The sequence below is a fragment of the Macaca mulatta genome, chromosome Y, assembly GCF_049350105.2.
Source record: "Macaca mulatta isolate MMU2019108-1 chromosome Y, T2T-MMU8v2.0, whole genome shotgun sequence".
Taxonomy (NCBI): Eukaryota; Metazoa; Chordata; class Mammalia; order Primates; family Cercopithecidae; genus Macaca; species Macaca mulatta.
In genome coordinates this window covers 13,032,712-13,053,919 of record NC_133427.1, presented here as the reverse complement: position 1 = coordinate 13,053,919, position 21,208 = coordinate 13,032,712, and the positions used below count along the sequence as shown (strand labels likewise).

At 32.7% G+C, this 21,208-nt stretch overlaps 1 protein-coding gene across 1 annotated transcript in view; it reads right to left on the bottom strand.

The window, feature by feature from the left end:
- DAZ1 (deleted in azoospermia 1) overlaps nt 1-21,208 on the bottom strand; it is a 60,876-nt gene that overhangs the window by 4,756 nt on the left and 34,912 nt on the right. The window contains exons 20-27 of the mRNA XM_077989811.1: nt 19,502-19,573; nt 17,097-17,168; nt 14,669-14,740; nt 12,259-12,330; nt 7,978-8,049; nt 5,629-5,685; nt 4,849-4,883; nt 178-276 (exon numbers count right to left, since the gene is read on the bottom strand). Of these exons, the coding sequence (XP_077845937.1) occupies nt 213-276; nt 4,849-4,883; nt 5,629-5,685; nt 7,978-8,049; nt 12,259-12,330; nt 14,669-14,740; nt 17,097-17,168; nt 19,502-19,573 (516 nt within the window). The 3' untranslated portion in view covers nt 178-212. The remainder of the gene's footprint in view (nt 1-177; nt 277-4,848; nt 4,884-5,628; nt 5,686-7,977; nt 8,050-12,258; nt 12,331-14,668; nt 14,741-17,096; nt 17,169-19,501; nt 19,574-21,208) is intronic.

Sequence of the window (21,208 nt, the reverse complement as noted above, 5' to 3'; positions counted from 1 at the left end):
TTGCAGTAAGCCTAGATGGCACCACTGCACTCCAGCCTGGGCAACAGAGCGAGACTCTGTGTCTCAAAAAAATAAAAAATGCTCTAAGAAATCTCAAAATACATATACCACAAGGAAAACACCTAACTTGAAAACTAAGAACTGTGCTTTTTAATTATGATAGTGTTCCTTTCATACCTTGAAGTAGTCATGTTGAGTAACAACAGAATTTCTCAGTCTGTTTTCTGGGTTAAACAGACAAGATACCACTGTTTGCATGCTTCGGTCCACAGATTTCTGAAACATAGAAGTGTTCAGTAATGTAAAGAGAATTCTTTCACTCACTTTTAATATGGGTGTTTTTTTTTTTATTGTTTAGTGAACATATTAGTTTACTTCTAAAGAAATGCAAAAGAGCCTGGGAGCGGTGGCTCACACCTGTAATCCCAGCACTTTGGGAGGCCGAGGTGGGCGGATCACCTGAGATCAGCAGTTCAAGACCATCCTGGCCAACATGATGAAATTCCTTCTCTACTAAAAAATACAAAAATTAGCTGGGTGTGGTGGCGGGAGCCTGTAATCCCACCTACTCAGGAGGCTGAGGCAGGGAGAACTGCCTGAACCTAGGAGACGGAAGCTGTAGTGAGCCGAGATCACACCACTGCACTTCCAACCTAGGTGACACCGTTAAGACCCCGACTCAAAAAAAAAAAAAAAATCATAAAAATGCGATTCGTAATTCTTAACCACGTATCACTCAGTAAGTTTTCTGACAAATCAAATTATTTTAGAACCTTAGTGACAGAATACTGGTTTAAAAAGCTGAATTTGTTAAATCGTTAAGTGAACTCCAATATTTCAAGAAAAAATACTCAGACAAAACCTGACAGTTACATTGTAAGATTATGTTTTAATATTTGCATTTTAAAATCGGGTATCAAATCAAGGAATTTACACTCCAACGGGACCTCTTTGGTATTATACATATTACCAGCACATCAACTACTTCCACACACCCACCTATTTAACAGAACATATGTGACATAAAAATGACAATATTATTTGCATTAACGATAAAAAGAAACAACCCTGTTTCAGTATCTGAAAAATTACTACTGACTTCACCACTGTTGGGAACTTCTGCCACATACAATGTTATGGAGAAGGCCATAAACAATATTTTTCACTGCTTAAGACTGAAGCTGTTGTAAAAGAAAAGAGACATATAATTCATACTAATTCTTCTTTTGAGGAGGATTCTAGAGGAAACCCTCCCATAGCATTCTGCCAAATCATATTAATACAGTATTTATTAAAGAATGTTTTTTTAAAATTAGTGGAACAGAAATATAGAAAAGGATGGCTGAATTAGAAACTTTATGTATATATTGAAAATTGGGAGTATCTGAAATTTCAACAACGGTTACATTGAGTATCAGTTCATTATTTAAGCTCTGTGATTTATGGCTAACATTTAAATTTGGGCAAAAATATTTGCTTCTCAAAAAATCATTATTAAAACTAGAAAAAAATATGAAATACATATTAAGAAAAAAGGAAAAAAAACTAGATGTTTGCCTTTTGTGGGCAATTTCCAGAGGGTGGGGCAACTCCATGAACTGAGCATTCATTTGGCACATCACCTCCTGTATCAACTTCACTACAGTGGTAGTTAAGAGCTGAATAAGCCTATGTTTAAAATAATGAAAGTGTAATTAAACAGATACACACATATGTTTAAAAGCCACTTATTTATTCCTCAAAAAAGGTGGTATTGAAAGTTTCAACATAGGTTGTACTGAAATTCAATTGTATTACTTCAGAAAGTTTGTTTTAAACGAAAAGTTGAAATACATTAAGGCAGTCTTTTGTTTTAAAACGTCTTCCAGGCATCAATATAACCAGAAGTAGAAGGACTTTAAGAAACGAACGTAGTAAGGGAGTGTTTGAGAATTTTAACACTTACATCTTTCAAAAATCCAGTGTGATGCAAGACAGCAGCTCTGGTGTATCAGACGCAATACTCTTGTTTTATTCCTATTCTTACTTAAGAGTAACAGTAAAACATTTCTGTTTCTCTTCAATAAATGTTTTTATGGCTGGTAAAGCCAGAGGTATTCTAGGAAGATACATTCTAATTCTAAAATCACGTTAATACTACCCCATTCCTGGATTAGATCATTTATCAACAAGTAACTGAACACTTATCATTATGTGGACCAGCCACTGTTTCAGCACACAAAAACCTGAGAGACAAAAAGGCACTGCGGCTTCCATGGGAGTTTGTAACTGAGTTAAAAATAAAGTAACAAAATGTAAAACATTAATATAAAGACCATTTAAAAATATCTACAGACATATATGGCATAGAAAAAAGTCAAGAAAAATGAAAGTATATGTAAAGCTAATTCACTTTATCCCATAACCCCTTTTGCTCCCCAACAGGCCACTGTGGTGGCATCTTAAAAAAAAAAAAAAAGAAAACCAAAACTATTAAAATATTCCCACACATTTTCAAAAACACATGAGATATACAATATTGAAGCACTTATCATGCTGGCTCCTTTGTTATTAAAATGAAAGCAGAAGAGTAGAAAAAAGAAGCACTTTATGTTTCTAACCCCTGACATTCTTGTTACTTCTATATATAAAAACCTCATCGTTTTCCCAATTTTCTGGAGTTGGAATTGCGGAAATCTCAAAGATACTAGTGACGTTTTTGTTACTTCTATATATAAAACCTCACCATTTTCCCAATTTTCTAGAGTTGGCATTGTGGAAATCTCAAAGATAATAGTACTTACAATTTATTATTTATTATCAAAGATAAGATTATGGGTTATAGATACAGTCATATTTATGAAAAGAGGCTGAGAAAACTACTATCATGAAGCAGCAAACTAAAATAAAAATATAATTGGAATTCTGTGTTCTAAGAATGGGATACTTTTATTTCACTCTATTTCCCTTAAAAAAAGATGAAAGTCAGTCTGGATGTTTCAGCTATTTGACAGCAAAGATGAAAAAAATACATGCTGAAATATAAAAGGGGACAACAAACCTCAGAAAATGGTTCTACAGAAAAGTTATTGCTAAGTATATTCCTGTCAAAATGTTAATCCATTACTTCTAAATAATACAGAGGGCTTCATTCTAGACCAACTGTGTTTTCTTAAATTTCAGGTACATTTCATTAGTTTAAAATGACTATTCAGGCTATTTGTATAAACAAGTTAAAGGCCTCAATAATATCTGAAAATAAATCATTTTACTCCCCCTTCAATTACCTGGTAATTATATACAGGCAACTGATACCCAGTGGTGACCTGACCTGGTGAATTTGGATAAGTAGGATATGTCTGAAAGTAAGTTTACAGAAAGAATGAATGAATACGGTAAAACATTTTCTTAAATTAGAAAGAAACATTATTCCCAATATAAAAATATGAAAATCTTTAAAATATTTATTACTTTTCTATATACAATAAATGCAGAGTTCTAAATGAATGAAGGAAGGAAGAAAGAAATATTATCTGCCAAGTGCTAAGCCCCTTTGGGGAGGGCGGGGAAATAGACGAATGACAAAGTAGTGACTATTTCACCAAAGTTTCCCTTACTTAAACTGTGTACTTATTCCCACCCAGAAGTTATTTCTTACACTGCTGATAAGGCTCCATTAAGACTGATTTCAATGTAAGTTAATACATTTTCTATTTCTTTGTCGATATATTTCCAGACAGTTTTGTGTTTGAAAATAATAGGGCAATATGTAGTTCTTCTACAGATGTTAAGATTTTTTCTGTATTTTATTTCAATAAACTAAGGGCAGTATATAATCCAATACTGGAAGACAGTACATGTCTTGTATGTTTCAATAAATCCTTCTGTTTGAAACATATAGGAAGCAGCATACATGAATACACCCAGATTCAGTAACAGCTTACAGCAAATGTTAGAAACACGTAGGGCTTTTTTTCTAGCCATTGTCCAGAGGAGGAAAAATAAGAAGAGGTATACTCTACACATTTCAAGTACATGGAAAATATCAATAAATGAGAGACACTGAAAAACGATTTCACTACTATTTTGTTACTTTATTTTCCATCGAATAAAATGTCTTTTAAACTAAGACATTAAATAAAATGGACTATCACCAGTAAGTGACACAGTATGTCAAATCCTGCTTTAAATACCAAAGTAACCAAGATCAGAGAAATTAGATGCCAGAAATTCATAGGATTTTTAGGTATAGTAAAACACATCAGAAATCTACCCATTCCAGAAACAGAATATATCCAGAAGTCAGCAGTTTATATGAGGAGTCATCTGGAAATCATTGCAAGTAAAGAAGAGCAAGATTAATTGCTAACCTTAGAGAAGAAAAAACTAGGCAGAAACATAAGAACAGTTGTTTTCAAATATTTTCAGAACTAGTTGTAAGGGAGGGAAAGAAGCTCAGGTGTTTTAGAGGTAATACACCTTTTTATTCTTATTTTTATTTAAGAGTTATTAACAGCAATACATTTGTGTTTCTCTTCAAAAAAAATTTTGTGGCTGGTAAAGCCAGCAGCAGACTCTAGGCAGATACATGCTAATTCTAAATTCACATTAATACTACCTTTCTTAGATTACACAGTCTATCAACAAGGAACTGAACACTTATTATGTGGACCAGCCACTAAGAGAGAAAAGGGCACTGTTGTGCCCATGGGAGATTATAATTGGGTTAAAAATAAAGTAACAAAATGTAACACATTAATATAAAAAACCATTTAAAAATATTTACAGGCATATATGATATGGAAAATAACCCAGAAAGAACAGAGAGGACATGGTAGGTTAATTCACTTTACCCGAGGTACAACCTACCTCCTTTGCTCCCCAACAGGCCACTGCAGTGGCATCTTAAAAAAAAAAAAAAAAAAAAGGAAACCAAAATTATTCAAATATTTCTAAACATTTTTAAAAACACATAAGATATATAATATTGAAGTACTTATGCTGACTCCTTTGTTATAATAATAAAACAATGGATAAAACTACTTCATAGTTCCAATCCCTGACATTCTTATGGTTACTTCCACAGATAAAACCTCACGTTTTCCCCAGTTTTTTGGATTTGGCATTGTGGAAATCTCAAAGATGTTACTTCTTTGAATTTATTATGATAGATATGATTATTGGTCACAGATACAGTCATATCTATGAAGAGAGAACCAGAGAACAACTCTTGTGAAGCAGCTTGCTATAATGAAAATTTAAATTCTGTGCTCTAAGAATTGGGTAATTATTTTACTCACACTATATCCCTAAACAATTCATGAAAGTCACTCTGGATGTTTCATTTAGCTATTTGACAGCAAAGATGAAAACTACATCCTGAAATATAGAAGGGCCAAATCTCAGAAAACTGTTCTACAGAAAAGTTATTGCCAAGTATATTCCAATCAAATTATTATTCCATTACTTCTAAGTAATACAGACGTCTTCATTCTAGACTAATCCTAGTGTTTTCTTAAATTGTAGGTAGAATTCACTAGTTTAAAATGACCAACTATTCACACAATTTGTATACAAAACTTAAAGGCCTCGATAATATGTGAAAGCAAATCATTTTACTCCTTTTTACGTTACCAGATAATTACATACAGGCAACTGATATCCAGTAGTGACCTGAACTGGTGAATTTGGATAAACAGGAAATGCCTGAAAATAAAGGACACAGAAAAAAAGAAAATGGTAAACCATTTTTTAAAATTAGAAAGAAATATCATTCCCAACTAACAAAAATATAAAAAACTTTTAAATACTGTTTTTCTATATAAAACAATGCAGAATTCTAAATGAATGACTATGAAGAAAGAAATATTCTCTGTCAAGTGCTACATTTTGGGTATGAGGGGGGAACAAATGACAAAATAATTGACTATTTCACCAAAGTTTACCTTCCTTATACTGTGTACTTATTCACACTCAGAAGTTATTTCTTACATAACTTTCTTACATAAGGTTCCATTAACACAGATTTCACTGTAAGTTAAATTAATACATTTGCTATCTCTCTGTGAAAATACTTCTAGACTGTTTTTTATTAGACAATATTATAGGGTAATATGTAGTTGTACAGATGTTATGGCTTCTTCTGTGATGTTATGGCTTTTTCTGTACTTCATTCTGAAAAACTAAGTGCAGTATATAATCCAATATTGGAGAAGAGAAAGTATAATGTCTTATATGTTTCAATAAATACCTACTGTCTGAAAACATACAGGTAGCAGCATACACGAATACCTCCAGATTCAGTAATGGCTCACATTCCTGAATCAGTAAATGACTCACAGTAATGTCAGAAACAAGTGGGGTTTTTTTCCTAGCCATTGTACAGAGAAGGAAAAAGAAGAGGTATACCCTTCATGTTTCAAGTACATAGAAAACGTCAACAAATGAGACACACTGAAGAACTATATCATTACTATTTGGTTACTTTATTTTCCATCAAAGAAAATGTCTTTTAAACTGAGACATAAATAAAATGAACTAAGAAGAATATAGACGTTTTTTATCACCAATAAGTGATAGAGTATGTCAAATCCTAATTTAAATATCAATGTAACCGGGATCAGAGATGTTAGATGCAAGTTAAATGAGGCGGCATCTGGAAATCACTGCAAATAAAGAATAGCTAGATGAACTGCTAAACTTAGAGAATAATAAAGTAGACAGATACATAGAGCTGCTTTCATTCTCTTTAGCAAGTTGCTATATGGTGAGGGGGGCAGAAAGCAGCTTGGGTGTTTTAGAGGCAATACCCTTTCTTCTTCCTGTTCTTATTTAAGAGTAATTAACAGCAAAACATTTCTGTTTCTCTTCAACAAATTTTCTATTGCTGGTAAAGCCAGATGCAGATTCTAGGCAGATACATGCTAATTCTAAAGCCACACTAACTACCTTTCTTTAATTATATAGTCTATCATTATGTGGACCGGCCACTGCTTAAGCACACAAATACCTGAGAAAAAAAGGCACTGTCGCTCCCATTGGAGTTTATTATTGGGTTAACAAGAAAGTAAAAAAAAAAAAAAAAAAACTATAAAGAACCATTTAAAAACATTTATAGGCATAATAACTTGGGGGAAAAAAAAAACGAACAGGAAGTATATGTTAGGCTAATTTACTTAACCTCAAGTATGGTATAACCCCTTTGTTCCCCAATGGTCCACTATGGTGGCATCTTCAAAAAAAAAAAAAAACAAAACAAAAAGAAAAAACGAAACCAAAACTATTAAAATATTCCTCCACATTTTCAAAAACACACAAGAAACACAATATTGAGGTACTTATCCTGCTGTGTCCTTTTTTACTATATTAAAAGTAACAGAATCGAAAACGTAACTACTTTATGTTTCTAGTTTCAGATGTTATCATAACTTTTATATATAAAACTTCACCTTTTTCCACATTTTCTGGATTTGGCATTGTGCAAATCTCAAAGTTACTATCTCTTTCAGTTTATTACCATAGATATAATTATGGGTCACAGATGTCACATATATGAAAAGGGATCCAGAGAACTACTATCATGAAACAGCCAGCTAAAATAAAAATATAATTGGAATTCTGTGCTCTAAAAAGTGGGTAATAATTTGATTTCACTCTACCTCCCTAAAAAAATTATGAAAATCAGTGTGGATGTTTCTTTCAGCTATTTGACAGCAAAGATAAAAACTACATCCTGAAATACAGAAGGGAACACTAAATCTCAGAAAACTGTTCTACAGAAATGTTATTGCCAAGTATATTGCCGTCAAAATATTACTCCATTACTTCTAAATAATACAGAGGTCTTCATTCTAGACTAATTCTAAATGTTTTCCTAAATTTTAGGTACACTTCACTAGTTTAAAATGATCAACTATTTGGGCAATTTGTATAAACACGTTAAAGGTCTCGATAATATGTGAAAGCAAAAGTAAATCATTTTACTCCTTCTTACATTACCTGATAATTACATACAGGCAACTGATATCCAGTAGTGACCTGAACTGGTGAATTTGGATAAACAGGAAATGCCTGAAAATAAAGCGTACAGAGAAAAAGAAAATGGTAAAACATTTTTTTTAAATTAGAAAGAAATATCATTCCCAATATAACAAAAATGTAAAAACCTTTTAAATATTGTTTTTCTATATAAAATAATGCAGAATTCTAAATGAATGACTTTAAGAAGAAAGAAATATTCTCTGTCAAGTGCTACATTTTGGGTGTGAATGGGGAACAAATGACAAAAGAATTGACTATTTCACCAGGAAAAGCTTACCTTACTTTCACTGTGTACTTACTCACACCCAAAAGTTATTTCCTACACTGCTGATAAGGCTCCATTAACACAGATTTCACTGTAAGTTAAATTAACACATTTGCTATTTCTTCGTAAAAATCCTTCTAGACCGTTTTGTATTAGACAATATTATAGGGTAATATGTAGTTGTACAGATGTTATGGCTTCTTCTGTACTTCATTCTGAAAATCTAAGTGCAGTATATAATCCAATACTGGAGAAGAGAAAATACAATGTCTTATATGTTTCAATAACTACTTATTGTTTGAAAACATATAGGTAGCAGCATTCATGAATACACCCAGATTCAGTAATGGCTCACAGTAATTGTTAGAACCAAGTAGGACTTTTTTCTAGCCATTGTTCAGAAAGGAAAAAGAAGAGGTATACCTACACGTTTCAAGTACATGGAAAAATGTCAACAAAGGAGAGCCAGTGAAGAAATATTTCATCACTATTTTGTTACTTTATTTTCCATCAAAGAAAATATCTTTTAAACTAACACATAAATTGAACTAAGAAGAATATAGACGTTATTTATCACCAATAAGTGATAGAGTGTGTCAAATCCTACTTTAAATATCAAAGTAACCGGGATGAGACATTAGATGTCAGAAACTCACAGGATTTATATATATATAGTGAAACACACCAGAAATCTACCCATTCCAGAACCAGAATACATCCAGAAGTCAGCAAGTTATATGAGGAGGCATCTGGAAATCATTGCAAATAAAGAATAGCTAGATGAATTGCTAAACTTAGAGAAGAATAAAGTAGACAGACACATAAGGAGAGCTCCTTTCATTCTTTTAGCAACTGGTTATATGGGGAAGGGGGTAGAAAGCAGCTTGGGTTTTTTACAGGCAATACTCTTTCTTCTTCCTATTCTTATTTAAGAGTAATTAACAGCAAAACATTTCTGTTTCTCTTCAACAAATTTTCTATTGCTGGTAAAGCCAGATGCAGATTGTAGGCAGATACACGCTAATTCTAAAGCCACACTAACACTATCTTTCTTTGATTATATAGTCTATCATTAGGTGGACCAGCCATTGCTTAACTACACAAAAAACTGAGAGAGAAAAAGGTACTATTGCTCCCACTGGAGTTTATAATTGGGTTAACAAGAAAGTAAAAAAAAATTAAATAAAATATTAATATTAAGAACCATTTAAAAATATATAGGGATATATGACTTGGAAAAATATCAAGAATGAACAGGAGGTATATGTGTGGCTATTTCACTTAACCTGAAGGACAACATAATCCCTTTGTTCCCCAACAGGCCACTATGGTGGCATCTTCGGAAAAAAAAAAAAAAAAAACACACACGATTATTCCTACACATTTTCAAAAACACATGAGAAACACAAAATTACTTACTCTGCTGTGTCCTTTTTTATTATAATAAAAGTAACAGAATCAAAAATGTAACTACTTTATGTTTCTAGTCTCAGATGTTGTCGTAACTTTTATATACAAAACATCTTTTACCAAATTTTCTGGAGTTGGCATTGTGCAAATCTCAAAGTTACTCTCTCTTTCAGTTTATTACCATAGATATAATTATGGGTCACAGATATAGTCATATATATGAAAAGGGATCCAGAGAACTACTATCGTGAAACAGCCAGCTAAAATAAAAATATAATTGGAATTCTGTGCTCTAAAAAGTGGGTAATAATTTGATTTCACTCTACCTCCCTAAATAAATTTATGAAAATCAGGGTGGATGTTTCTTTCAGCTATTTGACAGCAAAGATGAAAAGTACATTCTGAAATACAGAAGGTGACACCAAATCTCAGAAAACTGTTCTACAGAAATGTTATTGCCAAGTATATTGCTGTCAAAATATTACTCCATTACTTCTAATACAGAGGTCTTCATTCTAGACTGATTCTAAGTGTTTTCTTAAATTTTAGGTACACTTCACTAGTTTAAAATGACCAACTATTCGGGCAATTTGTATAAACAAGTTAAAGGTCTCCATAATATGTGAAAGCAAAGGCAAATTATTTCATTCTTTCTTACTAGGGATGTAAAGGACCTCTTCAAGGAGAACTACAAACCACTGCTCAGTGAATTAAAAGAGGACACAAACAAATGGAAGAACACACCATGCTCATGGATAGGAAGAATCAATATCGTGAAAATGGCCATACTGCCCAAGGTAATTTGTAGATTCAATGCCATCCCCATCAACCTACCAATGAGTTTCTTCACAGAATTTGAAAAAACTGCTTTAAAGTTCTTATGGAACCAAAAAAGAGCCCGCATTGCCAAGACAATACTAAGTCAAAAGACAAAGCTGGAGGCATCGCACTACCTGACTTTAAACTATACTACAAGGCTACAGAAACCAAAACAGCATGGTACAGGTACCAAAACAGAGATATAGACCAACGGAACAGAACAGAGTCCTCAGAAATAATACCACACATCTACAGCCATCTGATCTTTGACAAACCTGAGAGAAACAAGAAATGGGGAAAGGATTCTCTATTTAATAAATGGTGCTGGGAAAATTGGCTAGCCATAAGTAGAAAGCTGAAACTGGATCCTTATTCCTTGTACGAAAATTAATTCAAGATGGATCAGAGACTTAAATGTTAGACCTAATACCATAAAAACCCTAGAAGAATATCTAGGTAATACCATTCAGAACATAGGCATGGGCAAGGACTTCATGTCTAAATCACCAAAAGCAACAGCAACAAAAGCCAAAATTGACAAATGGGATCTAATTAAACTAAAGAGCTTCTGCACAGCAAAAGAAACTACCATCAGAGTGAACAGGCAACCTACTGAATGGGAGAAAATTTTTGCAATCTACTCATCTGACAAAGGGCTAATATCCAGAACCTACAAAGAACTCAAACAAATTTACAAGGAAAAAACAAACAACTCCATCGAAAAGTGGGCAAATTGTATAAACAAGTTAAAGGTCTCTATAATATGTGAAAGCAAAGGCAAATTATTTCATTCCTTCTTACTAGGGATGTAAAGGACCTCTTCAAGGAGAACTACAAACCACTGCTCAGTGAATTAAAAGAGGACACAAACAAATGGAAGAACACGCCATGCTCATAAGAACACAGACAGTTCTCAAAAGAAGACATTCATACAGCCAACAGACACATGAAAAAATGCTCATCATCACTGGCCATCAGAGAAATGCAAATCAAAACCACAATGAGATACTATCTCACACCAATTAGAATGGCAATCATTAAAAACTCAGGAAACAACAGGTGCTGGAGAGGATGTGGAGAAATAGGAACACTTTTACACTGTTGGTGGGATTGTAAACTAGTTCAACCATTATAGAAAACAGTATGGCGATTCCTCAAGGATCTAGAACTAGAAGTACCATTTGACCCAGCCATCCCATTACTGGGGATATACCCAAAGGATTATAAATCATGCTGCTATAAAGACACATGCACACGTATGTTTATTGCGGCACTATTCACAATAGCAAAGACTTGGAATCAACCCAAATGTCCATCAGTGACAGACTGGATTAAGAAAATGTGGCACATATATACCACGGAATACTATGCAGCCATAAAAAAGGATGAGTTTGTGTCCTTGGTAGGGACATGGATGCAGCTGGAAACCATCATTCTCAGCAAACTATCGCAAGAACAGAAAACCAAACACTGCATGTTCTCACTCATAGGTGGGAACTGAAAAATGAGATCACTTGGACTCGGGAAGGGGAACATCATACACGGGGGCCTATTATGGGGAGCGGGAAGGGGGGAGGGATTGCATTGGGAGTTATAACTGATGTAAATGATGAGATGATGGGTGCAGCACGCCAACACGGCACAAGTATACATATGTAACAAACCTGCACGTTATCCACACGTACCCTAGAATTTAAAGTATAATAAATAAATAAATAAAATAAATAAATAAATGAATACATTACCTGATAATTATATATCGGCAACTGATATCCAGTAGTGACCTGAACTGGTAAATTTGGATAAACAGGAAATGTCTGAAAATAAAGAGCACAGAAAAAAAGAAAATGTTAAACTATTTTTTAAAATTAGAAAGAAATATCATTCCCAATATAACAAAAATGTAAAAACCTTTTAAATATTGTTTTTCTATATAAAACAATGCAGAATTCTAAATGAATGACTGACTTTATGAAGAAAGAAATATTCTGTCAAGTGCTACATTTTGGGTGTGAAGGGTGAACAAATGACAAAAGAATTGACTATTTCACCAGGCAAAGCTTACCTTTCTTACACCGTGTGCTTATTCACACTCGGAAGTTATTTCCTAAGCTGCTGATTTCACTGTAAGTTAAATTAACACATTTGCTATTTTCTCATAAAAATACTTCTAGACTGTTTTGTATTAGACAGTATTATAGTGTAATATGTAGTTGTACAGATGTTATGGCTTCTTCTATGACGTAATGGCTTTTTCTGTACTTCATTCTGAAAATCTAAGTGCAGTATATAATCCAATACTGGAGAAGAGAAAATACAATGTCTTATATGTTTCAATAACTACTTACTGTTTGAAAACATATAGGTAGCAGCATACATGAATACACCCAGATTCAGTAATGGCTCACAGTAAATGTTAGAACCAAGTAGGGCTTTTTTTCTAGCATTGTTCAGAGAAGGAAAAACAAGAAGAGGTATACCCTACATGACGTTTCAAGTACATGGAAATATGTCAACAAAGGAGAGCCACTGAAGAAATATTTCATTGCTATTTTGTTACTTTATTTTCCATCAAAGAAAGTATCTTTTAAACTAAGACATCAATAAAATGAACTAAGAAGAATATAGACGTTATTCATCACCAATAAGTGATACAGTATTCAAATCCTACTTTAAATTTCAATGTAAACGGGATGAGAGACATTAGATGTCAGAAACTCGTGGGATTTATATACATATAGTAAAACACATCAGGTATCCACCCATTCCAGAACCAGAATACTTCCAGAAGTCAGCAAGTTATATGGGGAGGAATCTGGAAATCATTGCAAATAAAGAATAGCTAGACGAAATGATAAACTTAGAAAAAAATAAAGTAGACAGACACATAAGGAGAGCTGCTTTCATTCTCTTTAGCAACTTGTTATATGAGGATGGGGGCGGAAAGCAGCTTGGGTGTTTCAGAGGCAATACTCTTTCTTCTTCCTGTTCTTATTTAAGAGAAATTAACAGCAAAACATTTCTGTATCTCTTCAACAAATTTTCTATTGCTGGTAAATCCAGAAGCAGATTCTAGAAAGATATATGCTAATTCTAAAGCCTCACTAACATTACCTTTCTTTGACTATATAGTCTATCATTAGGTGGACCAGCCATTACTTAAGAACACAAAAAAATGAGAGAGAAAAAGGCACTGTTGTTCTCATTGGAGTTTACAATTGGGTTAACGAGAAAGTAAAAAAAAAATAAATAAAATATTAATATAAAGAACCACTTAAAAATATTTATGGGCATATATGACTTGGAAAAAAAATCAAGAATGAACAGCAAGTATATGTGTGGCTATTTCACTTAACCTGAAGGACAACATAACCCCTTTGTTCCTCAACAGGACACTATGGTGGCATCTTAAAAAAAAGAAACAAGAAACCAAAACTATTCAAATATTCCTACACACTTTCAAAAACACATGAGAAACAAAATATTAAAGTACTTATCCTGCTATGTCCTTTTGTATTATAATAAAAGTAACAGAATGGAAAACGTAAGTACTTTATGTTTCTAGTCTCAGATGTTGTCATAATTTTTATGTATAAACCTTCGCCTTTTTCCAAATTTTCTGGAGTTGGCATCGTGGAAATCTCAAAGATACTATCTCTTTCAGTTTATTACCATAGATACAATTATGGGTCACAGATATAGTCATATATATGAAAAGGGATCCAGAGAACTACTATCATGAAACAGCCAGCTAAAATAAAAATATAATTGGAATTCTGTGCTCTAAAAAGTGAATAATTTGATTTCACTCTACCTCCCTAAATAAATTTATGAAAATCAATGTGGATGTTTCTTTCAGCTATTTGACAGCAAAGATAAAAACTACATTCTGAAATACAGAAGGGGACACCAAATCTCAGAAAACCGTTCTACAGAAATATTATTGCCAAGTATATTGCCGTCAAAATATTACTCCATTACTTCTAAATAATACAGAGGTCTTCATTCTAGACTAATTCTAAGTGTTTTCTTAAATTTTAGGTACACTTCACTAGTTTAAAATGATCAACTATTTGGGCCATTTGTATAAACAAGTTAAAGGTCTCGATAATATGTGAAAGCAAAGGCAAAGCATTTCATTCCTTCTTACATTACCTGATAATTACATACAGGCAACTGATATCCAGTAGTGACCTGAACTGGTGAATTTGGATAAACAGGAAATGCCTGAAAATAAAGAGCACAGAAAAAAAGAAAATGGTAAACCATTTTTTAAAATTAGAAACAAACATCATTCTCAATATAACAAAAATGTAAAAACCTTTTAAATACTGTTTTTCTATATAAAAAATGCAGAATTCTAATTGAATGACTGACTTTATGAAGAAAGAAATATTCTCTGTCAAATGCTACATTTTGGGTGTGAATGGGGAACAAATGACAAAAGAATTGACTATTTCACCAGGCAAAGCTTACCTTACTGACACTGTGTGCTTATTCACACCCGGAAGTTATTTCCTACACTGCTGATAAGGCTCCATTAACACAGATTTCACTGTAAGTTAAATTAACACATTTGCTATTTGACTGTAAAAATACTTCTAGACTGTTTTGTATTAGACAATATTATAGGGTAATATGTAGCCGTACAGATGTATGGCTTCTTCTGTGATGTTATGTCTTTTCCTTTACTTCCTTCTGAAAAACTAAGTGCAGTATATAATCCAATAGTGGAAAAGAGAAAATACAATGTCTTACATGTTTCAATAACTACTTATTGTTTGAAAACATATAGGTAGCAGCATTCATGAATACACCCAGATTCAGAAACGGCTCACAATAAATGTTAGAACCAAGTAGGGCTTTTTTTTAAGCCATTGTTCAGAGAAAGTAAAAGAAGTAAAGGTATATCTACATGTTTCAAGTACATGGAAAAATGTAAACAAAGCAGAGCCACTGAAGAAACATTTCATGACTATTTTGTTACTTTATTTTCCATCAAAGAAAATATCTTTTAAACTAATATATAAATAAAATGAACTAAGAAGAATGCAGATGTTATTTATCACCAGTAAGTGACAGAGTGTGTCCAATCCTACTTTAAATATCAATGTAACCGAGATGAGAGACATTAGACGTCAGAAATTCACAGGATTTATATACATATAGTAAAATACATCAGAAATCTACCAATTCCAGAACCAGAATACATCCAGAAGTCACCATGTTATATGAGAAGGCATCTGGAAATCAATGCAAATAAAGAATAGCTAGATGAACTCCTAAACTTAGAGAAGAATAAAGTAGATAGACACATAAGGAAAGCTGCTTTCATTCTCTTTAGCAACTGGTTATATGGGGAGGGGGGCGGAAAGTAGCTTGGGTGTTTTACAGGCAATACTCTTTCTTCTTCCTATTCTTATTTAAGAGTAATTAACAGCAAAACATGTCTGTTACTCTTCAACAAATTTTCTGTTGCTGGTAAATCCAGATGCAGATTGTAGTCAGATACATGCTAATTCTAAAGCCACACTAACATTACCTTTCTTTGATTATATAGTCTATCATCATGTGAATCAGCCATTACTTAAGAACACAAAAAAATGAGAGAGAAAAAGGTACTGTTGCTCCCATTAGAGTTTACAACTGGGTTAACAACAAAGTAAAAAAAAAAAGAAAAGAAAATACTAATATAAAGAACCATTTGGAAATATTTATGTGCATATATGACTGTGAAAAAAATTCAAGAATGAACAGCAAGTATATGTGTGGCTATTTCACTTAACCTGAAAGACAACATAACCCCTTTGTTCCCCAACAGGCCACTATGGTGGCATCTTAAAAAAAAAAAACAGGAAACCAAAACTAATAAAATATTCCCACACATTTTCAAAAACACATGAGAAACACAATATTAAAGTACTTATCCTGCTATGTCCTTTTGTATTATAATAAAGGTAACAGAATAGAAAACGTAAGTACTTTATGTTTCTAGTCTCAGACGTTGTCGTAACTTTTATGTATAAACCTTCACCTTTTTCCAAATTTTCTGGAGTTAGCATCGTGGAAATCTCAAAGATACTATCTCCTTCAGTTTATTACCATAGATATAACTATGGGTCACAGATATAGTCATATATATGAAAAGGGATCCAGAGAACTACTATCGTGAAACAGCCAGCTAAAATAAAAACATAATTGGAATTGTGTGCTCTAAAAAGTAGGTAATAATTTGATTTCACTCTACCTCCCTAAATAAATTTATGAAAATCAGTGTGGATGTTTCTTTCAGCTATTTGACAACAAAGATAAAAACTACATTCTGAAATACAGAAGGAGACACCAAATCTCAGAAAACCATTCTACAGAAATGTTATTGCCAAGTATATTGCTGTCAAAATATTACTCCATTACTTCTAAATAATACAGAGGTCTTCATTCTAGACTGATTCTAAGTGTTTTCTTAAATTTTAGGTACACTTCACTAGTTTAAAATGACCAACTATTCGGGCAATTAATGTAAACAAGTTTAAAGGTCTCGATAATATGTGAAAGCAAATCATTTTACTCCTTCTTACATTACCTGACAATTATATACAGGCAACTGATATCCAGTAGTGACCTGAACTGGTGAATTTGGATAAACAGGAAATGCCTGAAAATAAAGAGCACAGAAAAAAGGAAAATGGTAAACCATTTTTTATAATTAAAAGAAATATCATTCCCAATATAACAAAAATATAAAAACATTTTAAATATTTTTTCTATATAAAGCAATGCAGAATTTTAAATGAATGGCTGACTTTATGAAGAAAGAAATATTCTCTGTCAAATGCTACATTTGGGGTGTGAAGGGGGAACAAAAGACAAAAGAATTGACTATATCACCAGGCAAAGTTTACTTTACTTATACTGTGCACTTATTCACACCCGGAAGTTATTTCCTACACTGCTGATAAGGCTCCACTAACACAGATTTCACTCTAAGTTAAATGAATACATTTGCTATTTCCTCGTAAAAATCATTCTAGCCTGTTTTGTATTAGACAATATTATAGGATAATATGTAGCTGTACAGATGTTATGGCTTCTTCTGTGATGTTATGGCTTTTCCTGTACTTCCTTCTGAAAAACTAAGTGCAGTATATAATCAAAAACTGGAGAAGAGAAAATACAAGGTCTTATATGTTTCAATAACTACTTATTGTTTGAAAACATATAGATAGCAGCATATCTGAATACACCCAGATTCAGAAATGGCTCACAGTAAATGTCACCAAGTAGGGCTTTTTTTACAGCCATTGTTCAGAGAAGGAAAAAGAAGAAGAGGTATACCCTACATATTTCAAGTACAGGGAAATATGTCAACAAAGGAGAGCCACTGAAGAAATATTTCATCGCTATTTTGTTACTTTATTTTCCATCAAAGAAAGTATCTTTTAAACTAAGACATCAATAAAATGAACTAAGAAGAATATAGACGTTATTCATCACCAATAAGTGATACAGTATTCAAATCTTACTTTAAATTTCAATGTAACCATGATCAGAGAGGATAGATGTCAGAAACTCATGGGATTTATGTACATACAGTAAAACACCTCAGAAATCTACCTATTCCAGAACGAGAATACATCCAGAAGTCAGCATGTTATAAGAGAAGGCATGTGGAAATCACTGCAAATAAAGAATAGCTAGACAAACTGCTAAACTGAAAGAATAAAGTAGACACATAAAGAGAGCTGCTTTCTTTCTCTTTAGCAATTGGTTATATGGGGAGGAGGGTGGAAAGCAGCTTGGGTGTGTTAGAGGCAACACTCTTTCTTCTTCCTATTCTTATTTAAGAGTAATTAACAGCAAAACATTTCTGTTTCTCTTCAACAAATTTTCTATTGCTGGTAAAGCCAGATGCAGATTGTAGTCAGATACACGCTAATTCTAAAGCCACACTAACATTACCTTTCTTTGATTATACAGTCTATCATTATATGGACCAGCCATTATTTAAGAACACAAAAAAACTGAGAGAGAAAAAGGCATTATTGCTCCCATTGCAGTTTATAATTGGGTTAACAAGAAAGTAAAAAAAAGTAAATAAAATATTAATATAAAGAACTATTTAAAAATATTTAAAGGCATATATGACTTGGAAAAATATCAAGAATGAACAGGAAGTATATGTGTGGCTATTTCACTTAACCTGAAGGACAACATACCCCTTTGTTCCCCAACAGGACACTATAGTGGCATCTTAAAAAAAAACCAGGAAACTAAAACTAATAAAATATTCCTACACATTTTCAAAAACACATGAGAAACACAATATTAAAATATATACCCTGCTGTGTCCTTTTGTATTATAATAAAATAGAATGGAAAACGTAAGTACTTTATGTTTCTAGTCTCAGATGTTGTCGTAACTTTTATGTATAAACCTTCACCTTTTTCCAAATTTTCTGGAGTTGGCATCGTGGAAATCTCAAAGATACTATCTCTTTCAGTTTATTACCATAGATATAACTATAGGTCACAGATATAGTCATATATATGAAAAGGGATCCAGAGAACTACTATTGTGAAACAGCCAGCTAAAATAAAAATATAATTGGAATTCTGTGCTCTAAAATGTGGGTAATAATTTGATTTCACTCTACCTCCCTAAATAAATTTAAGAAAATCAATGTGGTGTTTCTTTCAGCTATTTGACAGCAAAGATGAAAACTACATCCTGAAATACAGAAGGGGACACCAAATCTCAGAAAACTGTTCTACAGAAATGTTACTGCCAAGTATATTGCTGTAAAAATATTACTCCATTACTTCTAAATAATACAGAGGTCTTCATTCTAGATTGATTCTAAGTGTTTTCTTAAATTTTAGGTACACTTCACTAGTTTAAAATGACCAACTATTCGGGCAATTAGTGTAAACAAGTTAAAGGCCTCGATAATATGTGAAAGCAAATCATTTTACACCTTCTTACATTACCTGATAATTACATACAGGCAACTGATATCCAGTAGTGACCTGAACTGGTGAATTTGGATAAACAGGAAATGCCTGAGAAGAAAGGGTACAGAAAAAAAGATAATGGTAAACCATTTTTTAAAATTAGAAAGAAATATCATTCCCAATATAACAAAAATATAAAAACATTTTAAATATTGTTTTTCTATATAAAACAATGCAGAATTCTAAATGAATGACTGACTTTATGAAGAGAGAAATATTCTCTGTCAAATGCTACATTCGAGGTGTGAAGGGGGAACAAATGACAAAAGAATTGACTATTTCACTAGGCAAAGTTTACCTTACTTATACTGTGCACTTACTCACACCCAGAAGTTATTTCTTACACTGCTGATAAGGCTCCACTAACACAGATTTCACTGTAAGTTAAATGAATACATTTGCTATTTCCTCGTAAAAATCCTTTAGACCGTTTTGTATTAGACAATATTATAGGGTAATATATAGTTGTACAGATGTTATGGCTTCTTCTTTGATGTTATGGCTTTTTCTGTACTTCATTCTGAAAAACTAAGTGCAGTATATAATCCAATACTAGAGAAGAGAAAGTATAATGTCTTTTATGTTTCAATAAGTAGCTATTGTTTGAAAACGTATAGGTAGCAGCATACACGAATATACCCAGATTCAGTAATGGCCCACAGTAAATATTAGAACCAAGTAGGGCATTTTTTTCTAGCCATTGTTCAGAAAGGAAAAACAAGAAGTATACCCTACACATTTCAAGTACATGGAAATATGTCAATAAAGGAGAAATACTGAAGAACTATTTCACTACTATTTTGTTACTTTATTTTCCATCAAAGAAAATATCTTTTAAACTAAGACATAAATAAAATGAACTAAGAAGAATATAGATTTTTTATCACCAATAAGTTATAGAGTATGTCAAATCCTACTTTTAGTATCAATGTAACCCTTATCAGAGACGTTAGATGCCAGAAACTCAGGGGATAGTAAAACACATCAGAAATCTACTTATTCCAGAACCAGAATACATCCAGAAGTCAGCAAGTTACATGAGGATGCATCTGGAAATCATTGCAAATAAAGAATAGCTAGACGAACTGCTAAACTTAGAGAATAATAAATAGACAGACACATAAGGAGAGCTTTCATTCTCTTTAGCAACTGGTAATAGGGGGGCGGGGTGAAGAAGCTTGGGTGTTTTAGAGGCAATACTCTTTCTTCTTCCTATTCTTATTTAAGGGTAATTAACAGCATAACATTTGTTTCTCTTCAACAAATTTTCTATTGCTGGTAAAGCCAGATGCAGATTGTAGTCAGATACACGCTAATTCTAAAGCCACACTAACACTACCTTTCTTTGATTATATAGTCTATCATTATGTGGACCGGCCATTGCTTAAGCACACAAATACCTGAGAAAAAAAAGGCACTGTTGCTCCCACTGGAGTTTATAATTGGGTTAACAAGAAAGTAAAAAAAAAAAAAAAGTAACAAAACATTAATATAAGAACCATTTAAAAACATTTAAAGGCATATATGAGTTGGAAAAAAATCAAGAATGAACAGGAGGCATATGTTTGGCTATTGCACTTAACCTGAATGACAACATAACACCATTGTTCCCCTACAGGTCACTATGGTGGCATCTCAAAAAAAAAAAAAAAAAAAGAAAACCAAAACTATTAAAATATTCCT